Source organism: Chrysemys picta, chromosome 1 (genome assembly GCF_011386835.1).
Source record: "Chrysemys picta bellii isolate R12L10 chromosome 1, ASM1138683v2, whole genome shotgun sequence".
NCBI classification, from domain to species: domain Eukaryota; kingdom Metazoa; phylum Chordata; order Testudines; family Emydidae; genus Chrysemys; species Chrysemys picta.
The window spans coordinates 208,146,422-208,159,625 of NC_088791.1; the positions used below are offsets into that span (position 1 = coordinate 208,146,422).

The following is a 13,204-nucleotide window of genomic DNA, read 5'->3' on the forward strand; positions in this document are numbered from 1 at the left end:
GCCTTCTGAAGTCAACATGCACCACAGACAGCCTTTCTTTGCGAAGAAACAGCCTGTCCACAAAAACAAAACTCACCTTTATCCTTTTAAAAAACTTAAATCCAGTGCCCAATAATCGTATTTTGCATTTGGAATGCAAGAAACTGCAGGTGGCACGACCCAAGGCTTAATTCTAGCACTCATGGCTCTGACATTGTGCCATTTAGGTTGTTGAATCAGGTAGTGCCTGTGCAGCTACATTGCAAAGGAGTTATTCAGATCTTCCAATTTTTTTAAAGTGTCAAGTCCTAGTACGTTAACCCCCTGTACTATTTTATCTTTTTTCTTCTTATGATGGAGTTACATTTTAATACAATACAACAGTAATCTAGAAATGTATTTTAATACATCTGAGTGAGCCTCTTGGGAACACACTCATTATAATAATATGAGGTCTGCACCTTTAAAAATATTTTTGCAAATGTAATTTTCAAATCGGCAGTCATGCTAATACGTCTTTGGCTGTCTTTTGCTTTGCCAAACTGTACGTGTAATAGCAACTTAAAGCATAAATTGCCTTTCTGTGATTAACTGCATGTGCATGCGCCCCCCCCGCCCCCCCCCCCCACACACACAAATTCTCTGAGCAGCCAGTTTTCAGATCTAATTTTTGAACAATAAAAGCACAACTAAGGGGCAGATGCTTGGCGCTTAAAATGGTGCACTAGCAATGTAGTACTCTTAGGGCATGAGTTACCATGAGTAATTATACTTTCATAGCTTTCCATTGAGGGCCATTTATATTTACTGTCTTACAATGAGAATCCAGTGAAACATTCCTGATATGACTGCTACCCTAAAACCTGTTCCTTTGCTCCAAGAATCCCCTGGGTCTAGGCATGAATGTGAATTTATATGCTGTCTGTGTAGCAGTTGACTCAAGTCAGATATTGAGTAGTTCTTTGTTGTCATCTTTTAAATGAGTTATATGTGAAATTGCTGCACTTGTCAGTTGTTGCTAGTTCCATTAAACCAGTCTGTATGTTTAGGACCTGACCCTGTGTGAGTAAATATTTACTCACATGAGTTGTCCCACCGAGTGAGATAAGATACATTATACTATTAAATCATGCAACGAAATAAAAAATATAAGTACCTGGCACCTTATGTTGTCATTTATTTTCACCTGTGTGATGTGTGTCTAAAATACTTCCATTCTGAGGCCTTGTCTACACTACGAGAGTAGTTCGATTTTACTTGCATCGAATTTTTGTAATCGATATTGCAAAGTCGAACGTGTGTGTCCACACTAAGGACAGTAATTCGACTTTGTGCGTCCACACTAACGGTGATAGCGTCGACATTCGAAGCGGTGCACTGTGGTCAGCTATCCCACAGTTCCCGCAGTCCCCTCTGCCCATTGGAATTCTGGGTGTAGCCGGCAATGCCTTCTGGGTAACAAAATGAGTCGAGGGTGCTTTTGGGAAACTGTCGTCATCCGTCCATCACTCCCGCCCTCCCTCCCTGAAAGCGCCGGCGGGAAAACAGTTCGCGCGCTTTTCCAGTCATTGACAGCGCGGACGCCACTGTACTCCGAGCATGGAGCCCGCTGCGACCATCGCTGCAGTTGTGGCCGCTCTCAACGTCTCGCAGCTTATCATAAAGGTTTCCCTGAGGCAGATGCAGAAAAGTCAGGCAAGGAGGCTACGGCACCGCGGTGATGTCCTGAAGTCTGAGAGTAGCACAGACCTGTCAGAAAGCAGGCGACCCAGCGCCGAGGACATCACAGTGGCAATGGGTCATGTTGATGCCGTGGAACGGCGATTCTGGGCACGGGAGACAAGCACTGAGTGGTGGGACCGCATAGTGCTGCAGGTCTGGGATGAATCCCAGTGGCTGCGAAACTTTCGCATGCGGAAGGGAACTTTCCTGGAACTTTGTGAGTTGCTGTCCCCTGCCCTGAAGCGCAGTGACACCCGGTTGCGAGCTGCACTGAGTGTACAGAAGCGAGTGGCCATAGCCCTGTGGAAGCTTGCAACGCCAGACAGCTACCGGTCAGTCGCGAACCAGTTTGGGGTGGGCAAATCTACCGTGGGGGTTGTTGTGATGCAAGTAGCGAAGGCAATCGTTGATGTACTGCTGCCAAAGGTAGTGACCCTGGGAAACGTGGAGGCGATCATAGATGGCTTCGCAGCGATGGGATTCCCAAACTGCGGTGGGGCCATAGATGGAACTCACATCCCTATCCTGGCACCGGACCACCAGGCCACCCAGTACATTAACCGAAAGGGATACTTTTCCATGGTGCTGCAAGCACTGGTGGACCACAGGGGACGTTTTACCAACATCTACGTGGGATGGCCGGGCAAGGTTCATGACGCTCGTGTTTTCAGGAACTCTGGTCTGTTTAGACGGCTGCAACAAGGTATTTACTTCCCGGACCACAAAATAACTGTTGGGGATGTGGAGATGCCTATAGTCATCCTCGGGGACCCAGCCTACCCGCTAATGCCCTGGCTCATGAAGCCCTATACTGGCGCCCTGGACACTGAAAAAGAACTCTTCAACTACCGGCTGAGCAAGTGCAGAATGGTGGTGGAGTGTGCTTTTGGCCGTCTCAAGGGGAGATGGAGAAGCTTACTGACTCGCTGTGATCTCAGCGAAACCAATATCCCCATTGTTATAGCAGCTTGCTGTGTGCTCCACAATCTCTGTGAGAGCAAGGGGGAGACCTTTATGGCGGGGTGGGAGGTTGAGGAAAATAGCCTGGCTGGTGATTACTCACAGCCAGACAGCCGGGCGATTAGAAGAGACCAGCGGGAAGCGCTGTGCATCCGGGAGGCTTTGAAAGCAAAGTTCCTGAGTGAGCAGGGTAACCTGTGATTTTATAGTTTGTGTACTGAGAAGCTAAACCTGCCCCCGTTTCTTTACCCAGGTAATGTTGACTATCCTATCCAGTTACATACCCCCTTCACCCCCCCTCCAACACACGTGTCGAAATAAAAATAGTTCTACTTTGTTAAAGCACACCGTTTTCTTTAATACTGTTTTAGCGGGAATTTTTTAAAACTGGGACGCAGACTGTGGTGCGGGGCGGGTCTAGTGTTGTGATGCGAATGCAGCTTCTAAACTCAAGGATTGACAGGCTCCGCTGCGGTGGGATGCTTGTTTCAACGGAGCCTGTCACCCCTCCTGATCGGGACTGTGTGTATGGGAGGTCTATTTGACTTTGTGGCAGGGGGAGGACGGTTACAGATCCCATGCTGTGTGGCTCTGTGATCCTGTCTAAGGACCGGCGCTTAAGATCTGTAACTGCCCTCCCCCGCCACAAAGTCACAGAGCAACCCACCCCCCCCAACATTACATCAAAACAACCTCCCAGACTAACCGGGGCAACTAGTCACTGCATCACTGCACTGTGTATGTGCCCTGCTGCTGTGCCTGCCCCCGACTATGTACCCTGCCAAAGGAGACTGTCCTGTCCAATTTCCAACCCCCTTTCCCCTCCTCCTCCAAAAGAACATGATTGAAACAGTAGTTAACAGAAACGAATTTTTTATTATCAACTACACATGGCATTGGGAGGTGAAACTTGGACGTGGGCTTGTGTCAGGCGGGAAGGAAAGAACTTTTCAAATTTTGGGAAATGAGAGCCTTCTGCTACTAGAGCTCTCTGCAGGGGTGGAGTGAGAGTTAGCAGGGACTCTGCCGCCTCTCCTTCTTTGCACTTTGGGTGAGGTGGGTATGGGACTTGGTGGCGGGGGAGGGCGGTTAGAGATGGACTGCAGCGGGGCTCTGTCCTCCTGCCTCCGTTCCTGCAGAACATCCACAAGGCGCCGGAGTGTGTCCGTTTGCTCCCTCAGTAGTCCAAGCAGCGTTAGAGTCGCCTGCTGGTCTTCCTGCCGCCACCTCTCCTCCCGATCCATGTTGGCTTGGTGCATTCGGGTCAAGTTCTCCCGCCACTGGGTCTGCTGTGCTGCCTGGGCTTGGGAAGAGGCCATAAGCTCAGAGAACATGTCCTCCCGTGTCCTCTTCTTCCTACGCCTAATCCGCGCTAGCCTCTGGGAGTGTGATTCCAGGCTAGGTTGTGAGACAGTCGCAGACGGGGCTGTGGAAATGGGAAAAAGGGAGTGAATTCCTCTGAAAGATAAATGTAGTTGTGAACAAAGAACATAGTCTTTCTCTGTGAACAAGACCATGCACAGCACCTTTCACATGCGCACTCAGCACAAGGTCGAATTCTCGGCCTTCGCATTCTGTGCCTGGGGTCTTGAACAGCACATTTGAGAAGCGAGGCAGCACAACGGAATTTCTGTTGCAGGCAGACATGGTAAGCCGTACACTTGTGGCAGTTTAAAACTTTTATATTACCACTGGCCTCATTTCACATTTAAATCAATGTCAGTCCCTGCTGCCAGCAATCCGGCAAGCGGGAACTCTGCCCCTGTCCCACCCCCTCGCGGCTGTCCCCGGGAACGATCCCTTTCGGCTGCCCCTCTCCCGCCTCCACCGCGTGGCTGCAAACCAGCGGTGACAGTTCTGTAAAGGAACGGGAAAGCAGTCCCAACACTAACATTCCCCTACCTAATTAAAAGCAGGTCACCATGGCCGACATCACCCTGATGAGGATCTCCGAGAGCGACAAAGAGAGAATGCTCCGGGAAAGCCTCCAAAGACCAGGGCCGTATGCCGCCCTGCTGTGCAGAGCAATGATCCCCGAGTACCTGATAATCTCGTGGCGCGGCAACGTGTCGTACTTCGGAGGACCCAATAAGGCCGCTCTCCCCAAGAACCTCATGCAACGGCTTTCAAGTTACCTCCAGGAGAGCTTCATCGAGATGTCCCAGGAGGATTACTGCTCTATCCCCGCACATATAGACCGCATTTTACTGTAGCTGCAGTAGCAGGGAATACACAGTAGAGCGGCTTGTGCAGGACAATCACTGAAAACCGGACATTGCTAGATTTCTTTTCAAAACTTGCACTGCCCCTTACTAAACCGTTAAGCGCCTAGGGCACACTAATCATGAACAACCCATTCTTTTAATTGTTAATATTCCTGTTTTGTTAAAAATAAATGTTTAGATGTTTACAACACTTACTGGCTGATCCTTCACCAGATTCTGTGTCCGGGGTAATGGCTGGGGACGCTTCGTAGGGGATCTCTGTAAGGGTGATGAAGAGATCCTGGCTGTCGGGGAAATCAGCGTTGTGAGAGCTGCCAACTGCCTCGCCCTCCTCATCTCCTTCCTCATCTTCCCCGTCCCCTAACATGTCTGAGGAACCGGCCGTGGACAGTATCCCATCCTCAGAGTCCACGGTCACTGGTGGGGTAGTGGTGGCGGCAGCACCGAGGATGGAATGCAGTGCCTCGTAGAAACGGGATGTCTGGGGATGGGATCCGGAGCGTCCGTTTGCCTCTTTGGTCTTCTGGTAGCCTTGTCTCAGCTCCTTGATTTTCACGCGGCACTGCGTTGCATCCCGGCTGTATCCTCTCTCTGCCATGTCTTTAGAGATCTTCTCGTAGATCTTTGCATTCCTTCTTTTGGATCGCAGCTCGGAAAGCACGGACTCATCGCCCCACACAGCGATGAGATCCAAGACTTCACGATCAGTCCATGCTGGGGCTCTCTTTCTATTCACAGACTGCATGGCCATCACTGCTGGAGAGCTCTGCATCGTTGCCAGTGCTGCTGTGCTCGCCACGATGTCCAGACAGGAAATGAGATTCAAACTGGCCAGACAGGAAAAGGAATTCAAATTCAAATTTTCCCGGGGCTTTTCCTGTGTGGCTGGTCAGAGCATCCGAGCTCGCACTGCTGTCCAGAGCGTCAACAGAGTGGTGCACTGTGGGATAGCTCCCGGAGCTATTAGCGTCGATTTCCATCCACACCTAGCCTAATTCGACATGGCCATGTCGAATTTAGCGCTACTCCCCTCGTCGGGGAGGAGTACAGAAGTCGAATTAAAGAGACCTCTATGTCGAACTAAATAGCATCGCAGTGTGGACGGGTGCAGGGTTAATTCGATTTAACGGCGCTAACTTCGACATAAACGCCTAGTGTAGACCAGGCCTGATTTAATACCACTTTACACATACTTTGCACAGTGGTAAATGAGAATGCACGTTGTCAGGCAGTGGGGATGCAAATCCTAGATAATTATTTATACAATTGTTTATTATTTTCTTAGTAAACAAATATGAAGGTCAACTATATTTTGATTTCCCTATATGGACTGAACAATAATGTCTGTTCCAGGCGGTAGGCAGCCTAACGAGATCAGAAATACAATCAAATTCACACAAGAATAGCAACCAAAAGTCTTTCTGTGCCCCAAAACATCATCCATACCAACAAAACTAACCTAGCTCCTGCAACACACTAATGCCCTTAATAAATAAAATAAATGCCACTATTGAGAACCCCCAAATCTCTTCAGTAATCTACACATATCGATGAACTATGCAGACTCAGTCATCAGAATCAAGTAATTTGAGATAAGCAGCAAGGAAAGAATTCTAAAACAGAGAGACACATAGGTGGAATTCCCTTGCCAGCAGATTCCTCTCCTATAAACACTTTTGCTAATCACAGCTAATTTAATGCGGGAACATGTACAATGCTGCAACTGAGATCAGAGTCCAGTTGTTTTAGGTGATGAACATATACACTTTAAGAAACAGTCTGTGCCCAGAAAAGTTTAAAATTTAAACAATCAGACAAAGAGTGTGAGGAAGGAAGTTTCTTTAACGCCATTTTATATTTTGAGAATTGAGGCACAAGAAGATGAAGTGACTAAGCTAAGGTCCTGGGGGAATTCTGTTGTAGAGGTAGGAATTGAACCTAGCTCATCTATGTCCCAGTTGTTCCTTTTCATCTGAAGTATGAACTTTCAGTGTTGCAGCATGAGAAATTTGTTAGCTCATACAGGGACTTCGTAGTGCAAAGGGGTGATCTCTGAATTAATGCTAATACTGTTTATGCTTCACATACCAAAGGGATACAATGGCCTAGGCCTAGTTTAAGGATAGGTGACCTCCTGCACATCACATTGGATATAAACAACTCAGCCATACAGAAGTCATGGGCTTCATCCTTATCAAAATCATGAATAATTGTTAACTTATTAAGCATAGAGCTCACATTATTCAACATAAAGTAAGGATCTTGATCTCTGACTCCTTATTCTTCTGGGAGATAACGTATGTACCTAATAAAATTACTCACTCTGAATTTTTCCTGCATATTTGCCCAATCCAATACCCCAACCTTTTGAAATCCAGCCACTCTCCAGGTCACACTATATCAGCAATCATAGTGGCATTGCTTCTCGGCCATCCTAAAATGGCCACTGAATGTCTCAGCTGCCACAGCTGGGTGTCCAAATAAGGTTCTTCACTCAGACTACAAACCTCATCTTCAACCAAAATGGCCTTCCACCAATTCCTCCCAATCATTCACCTTCCAAACATATACCATTGCGAAAAGGACCCACTTCAGCTCAATCCTCCCCAGTCTGCTACTCAAAGAAGTACACTCATTTAAGCTTTCTTTGTGTAGAACAAAATTCTTCTTTCTCCACAGCTCCAATTATCAGGCAGGGCGGTAATGCTAAAGCCCCTTTCCTCTTCTCCCCTTCTGTCACCACTGTTGGCGTAATACAAGAATTCCGTAATTTTGAGGGCCTTTTACACCTTCTCCCTCTGACCTCCCCCCCCCCCACACCACACACATGCACACACAGTATATCCCCTCCCCATAATATTTCAATAGAAGTTTTCCAATGCGGTAACCACCAATGACATTCTTATCCTGGCCTGGAATATTGGAGGGTAGCCCCCATTCATTCCTAGTCCCACCCATCATTATGCCCAGGAAATCAGAGCAACCCATTCAAAAAAGTTAATAAAATGCAGCTCTCTCCCTGTTTTTGGTGAGACTCTAACCTTACATAAAACAAAGATGGCCCAACCAACCAATCCCTGCTATTGAGTCTTCTTGAGTAGTCTATTTTCCCTGAGTCCCACATCCGCAAGTGTCGCTCCCATCATCACCATCACACAGTACAGACTGTTCCTACTGTTGTAGCAAAACCAACCTCCCATCTACATGATAATAAATGGAGGGAGAGACAATCCCAGTTTCACTGGTAACTCAAGATTTGAGGGATAGGGTGTAGGTCACAATGGTTTGGTCGCTACTGGAACAGCAGATGTTTTTTATCCAAACTAAGCAGGATGTGATGTGCAGCCCAGGCTTTCAGGGAGCAAGGGAGCAGAGTACTTCAGTGAGCACATATTTGGGGGTTGTGATTACACAGGGGTATTTCTGACACTGCTTTTGTCACAGCTGGAATGGGTGAGCTCTTACAGGTAAATTGGGGGAGGGGGCTGAGGGGAGAGGCTGGGTATATGTGAAGACATGCTTGGTATACTGGATATAAATTCATGTGATTTGTTTTATTTGCATTTTCACATTTCAAGTGGGCAAAATATTACAAATGATACATTGAAATAATTACCTTTCCAATGAGTGAACTATGTTACTGAAATGAACAATTTATCATGGTCCCTTTATTCAATAATGTTAACATTTTTTTTTTTTAATTTTCAGAAACTTCTGGTCAAACTGTTACTGTGGTTACACAAACCGTGGTAACCAAGGAAACCACCATCTCCAAAGTAGAAATGCCATCTTCCTTGCTTCTGGAGGTGCCTGCTCTGGCTGACTTTAATAAGGCCTGGGCAGAACTCACTGACTGGCTTTCTTTACTGGATCGAGTGATAAAATCCCAGATAGTGACAGTGGGTGATCTTGATGACATCAACGACATGATCATCAAACAAAAGGTATGAGAAACATTTAGACATTAATTTTTGTGGTTGAAAGTCTGTAACAGCTATTAAAAGGGTAATCGTTTCAGCAGGGAACATAAGAGGAAACATTTAGATTAAGGTAAGTAACATACAAATTCCACAGTTAATCTGTTTTAAATTGACTTCTAGGATTTGAATTTGAAAATAACTGAAAAAGGAACAGAATAGGTTTTTTTTCATAATGAAAACTGCATTTATCAGAATATCAGAATGCCCCCTTTTATGAACATGTTTGTGCCACAGCAGTGAAATCTCTGTCTGTCGATCTTCTTTGTAATGCACCCGTCATTATGGTGTCACAGGCTAGGGGATCAGATATGGAACACGAAAAGAGGAAGGAAATATATAGAAAGATCCATAATGTAAACAGAGAAAAAAATATACGGTTCTATACCTTTTTCAAGTTTGAGTGTTTCTGTAAGAACTTTGAGAGGCTTGTATCCTGCTGTCATCCTGTTATGAAAAGCTCCTCAGTCCCTTTATATAAAAGAGTAGCTTATTAATGCAAGTGTTTTGTCAGCAAACTGCGTAAGTATTAGTCATCTTTGAAAACACACAAAAATATGGAAATACATGTGCATAGACAAAAAAACAAAACTTTAACTTCAGCAACTCTGTGGCAATAAAAGTAATTTGTTATTATATAGCCTGAACGTAATTACCTGCCTTCCAGATTTAGCAGTGTTCAATATAAAAGATTCAGCTTGCCTGTGCAAAACTTTAAGTGCTAAACTTCCATTCATTTGAGCTCTTGTAAACTGAATTTATGGCTTTATATTATAAAATATTCCTCTGATTCATCCTCCAGAAACGAAGCCTGATTATCGCAGAGGATAGAAGTTAAAATTCTTTTTTTATTTAAAGAAAAAAAGAAAATAGAAAGAATGGAGAAATTTTGTATGATCTTTCTCTTAAACAATGTAACAGGATAAGGATTTATTCAAATACATAAGCAGCTAGGTCCTTTTCTGTTTCTTTTTTGTGTATTTCATTTTTTTCACAACTTGTGATTATTTGACATAGGTTGTTTCCCTCCTCCCTCCTTTTCCCCCACACCCTCTCCGATACTTTTATTTTGTATTACCTTCCTGAGGTAGTAAAAGGTTTTGGTATTCATCTCCACCAGTGATTATAGGGCCGGTCAATATTTTCAGAGTAAATCTGTACCATCTCTTAAGAATGTCATAATTGTATTGGGTTCAACATAATATACTATGGACACTAGATAAAAATAATTGTAAGCAGTTTCAAAACATATTATTTTGACCATTCCTAAGAGCCATGAAACCCAAACAACAGACATGTTGGATGATTAAGATTTTTGTACTTTTTGTAAAGCCTTAGATTGAAACATGTTGTCAAATACTTCATTTTAAATGATCTGATCATTTTGATATTTAAATAGTAATAGCCAAGATAATAAATCCTTAAATGTGCATGCCTTTAATTTGGGAGGAAAACACAACTAAATAAGCATAGTGTCCCTATATACTGTTATCAGATTGGTATAATAATCTAAAATAGATCCTAAGGAGCTGTTATAATCTGCCAGGTTAATAATAGTCTACAAATAAAGTAGAATTTTTGCAATACAGTCTATAATTTATCAGGTCAAATATATACCTTTACAACAATGATCTGTTGTGAAATCTTCAAAATTTATTGAGTTTCATAAATCACATTTTCAGAATTAGTCTGCTATCAAAATACTTACCTTATTAAGAGCTATTATCCCATAAAAAATGAAAGTTGTCTCTTTTTTCTATGTACACTAAAATATAGATCAGTAGATGAAAATATCAAAAATATATCCTGGTATTGGGCAGTCTAGGGCTTCCAGCACACATTGCCTATTTCTTTCATTTTAGCTCCATTATTCTTTATGATCTGCACAGTACTACACTTCTTTTTCCCTTTTATTGAAAATTTTACAGGGCAGGACTATTTTGGTTGACTGTTGAGATTCTTCCTATTCTTTTTAGCCAGCATAAACTATCTGGGTTCTAATTTCATAGATATATAATTATTATTTCTCCAGCTAAACTCCAGAAGAATTTTGAAGCATAAATGGTGAAGGACCATAATACTTTCCCTTGCTCTATGTTAATTTACCAGATTTTAGCACTGTAAAGTGTAGTTAAACAATAGCTTTTCACTGCTTCAGCTTATTTCTTAGAGAGTATCTTCATGTGGACTTAAGTCTTCCAAAGAACATGCTCATTTTGCCTACATTGTACGCATCTGTCTTTCCTTACCTACTCCTTCATCTACTCTAGACTTCTCTAGGAGTCTGAAATCTTCACTCATAGTGATCTCCTTTACTAACAAAAATGACATCTAATGATATCCACCATTTTCTCTGGGGCACCATAATTTTGAGCAAAATTCTACAATGTCTACATGTTTTAAAATTAGCCAGTTTATATCTTTATCTGAACCTACCTAAATTTCTATTTATCCAATATAATGCAGTTCTATCTATCTACCTACCTACCTACCTACCTACTAAACTACACAGCCTATTTTTCATTAGTAATTGCCCAAGGTTCCAGTACTGTAAATTCCTCCTGAGAATCCATGACTCCTAACTCAGTCCTGTGATGACCATGAGAGCAGATGTATGGTCCTTCAGCCTGGGACAGAAAGTCATCAAACCTGATTCTGTTCGTGACTGTATCACTGAATTGTTATGTGAATTTAGCCAAGTAATTTAGCCTATGGCTGGTTTCAGGACTGACAACTAATTTTAGATGTCCCAAGTTTGTGGTTCCCAAGTTGATACAAATAAGGCCTGCTTCAGGAGGTGCTGGGCACCCACATCAAGTGAAGTAAATATGAGCTGTGGATGCTCAGCTACACTGAAAATCAGGTCAAAGGTGATTCAAATTGAACACCCAAAATTAGTATCCACTACTGAACATGTTGTCCATTTAATTTCTATATGCCTCAATTTCTGTACCTATAAAACAGGGATGATAGTACTTACCTCACAGGGGGTGAGGCACATTGTGATCTGTGCACATGGATTGTTGCACCAATGCAAAGCCCATAAGCCTCAAAATCCGGGTCTGTGTGGGTGAACTGATTTATGGTGCTGCAGTTTTTGGGGATCCAACCCAAGATGGCTTAAATGCTGAGTATCACCCTGTAAAAATTGGGTCTCATAAAGGTGTCTCAAATTAGGCATCCAAAAATAGACACACACAAAACTTTTGCAAATGTTGTCCTTTTTTATACCTTGCTCTAGAAAGATGAAACAAATCTTTGTTTTATTTCCGTATCTTTCCTTTTAAAAGAAAGAAGAATTTTTCTTTAATAAATATAAAAGTTAAATAATATTTTAAAGCACCAAAAAGAAAACCCTCTATAAACCTGGCAGTACATGTAATAGGGTATTTTCCAAATTGTCCAAGTAAAAACAAGTGACCTGAAGCTGTCCTTTCCTCCACAACAGCACATAATGTTATTGAGACTAAATCTCTAAGGGCATTTTGCTCAGGTTCATTTCACTCTCATTGTGTCACAAGATCATAGACACTAACCCTGCCACATTTATGAAGGAAAAACATTTAAGACATCATTAGCCCTCAAGTGAACTTTGCTTGAAAGTGGTCCCAAAGAATTGGAACTGTGAATGGTTACAGTAATAAAGTATCAAGTACAGAGCGTGTGTGTGTAACAACAAAAATGTGATCTGGCCTTAGTGTTACAGGAAGCAGTATGACTTTAAAATATAGTAAGCAATGCATATGTAGTGTAGAGAAAGGAATTTTACAACATAGTAAAAAGTATAATAATGTGTAATAATTTCATCCTATTTGTAATTACTGTTTCCCAGATTTATTTAAAAAATAAGAGTGGGACCAGATTTTTTTTTTGTAATAATATATCTTTCTTGAATGCAAGTCTACTAAAGTGTTTTTAGAAGTACATAAGTACATAGTTCTCTTCTGTATAGTTTAAGAAACAGACACTTTAAAACCCACAGAAAATAATTAATATTGGTATAAGAGTTTTAATTACTTTGCCATGTATTCATAAAGGGAAAAATACTGTACTGTACACTCTGACACAAAGGACTGATCTTTTGCAAAGCTGTGATATGAACAGCATGTTGTCTGAAAACTGACTGAAAAAACAGAATTATATGGAATTTATCTTCCATAACCTGGTTCTATGGCTAAAGTTGAGGAAAATGATGAAAATAAATAACATACTAAGATGTAGACTGCTGAGAGAATCAACGTAATAAAGTTCAATTCAGTTGGTTTCAAATGATGATTCATTTTATTCTCATGACTTCAGAGCAGTCAGAAAGATCTGGACTTAAGGAACAGTTTATTTTCT

At 42.7% G+C, this 13,204-nt stretch overlaps 2 protein-coding genes across 31 annotated transcripts in view; one reads left to right on the plus strand and one right to left on the minus strand.

Annotated features, from left to right (window-relative positions):
- DMD (dystrophin) overlaps window positions 1–13,204 on the plus strand; it is a 2,010,563-nt gene that overhangs the window by 1,442,435 nt on the left and 554,924 nt on the right. For all 30 annotated transcript variants that reach the window (XM_065590838.1, XM_065590858.1, XM_065590878.1 and 27 more), the window contains one exon: window positions 8,595–8,830. In XM_065590838.1, coding sequence (XP_065446910.1) covers window positions 8,595–8,830 — 236 coding nt within the window. The remainder of the gene's footprint in view (window positions 1–8,594; window positions 8,831–13,204) is intronic.
- LOC135982785 (uncharacterized) lies at window positions 3,518–6,055 on the minus strand. Its single transcript, XM_065590973.1, has 2 exons — window positions 5,082–6,055; window positions 3,518–4,087 (listed from the first exon to the last, which is right to left on the minus strand). Exons 1-2 carry the CDS (start codon window positions 5,656–5,658, stop codon window positions 3,612–3,614), a joined length of 1,053 nt encoding a protein of 350 aa, XP_065447045.1. The 5' UTR covers window positions 5,659–6,055; the 3' UTR covers window positions 3,518–3,611.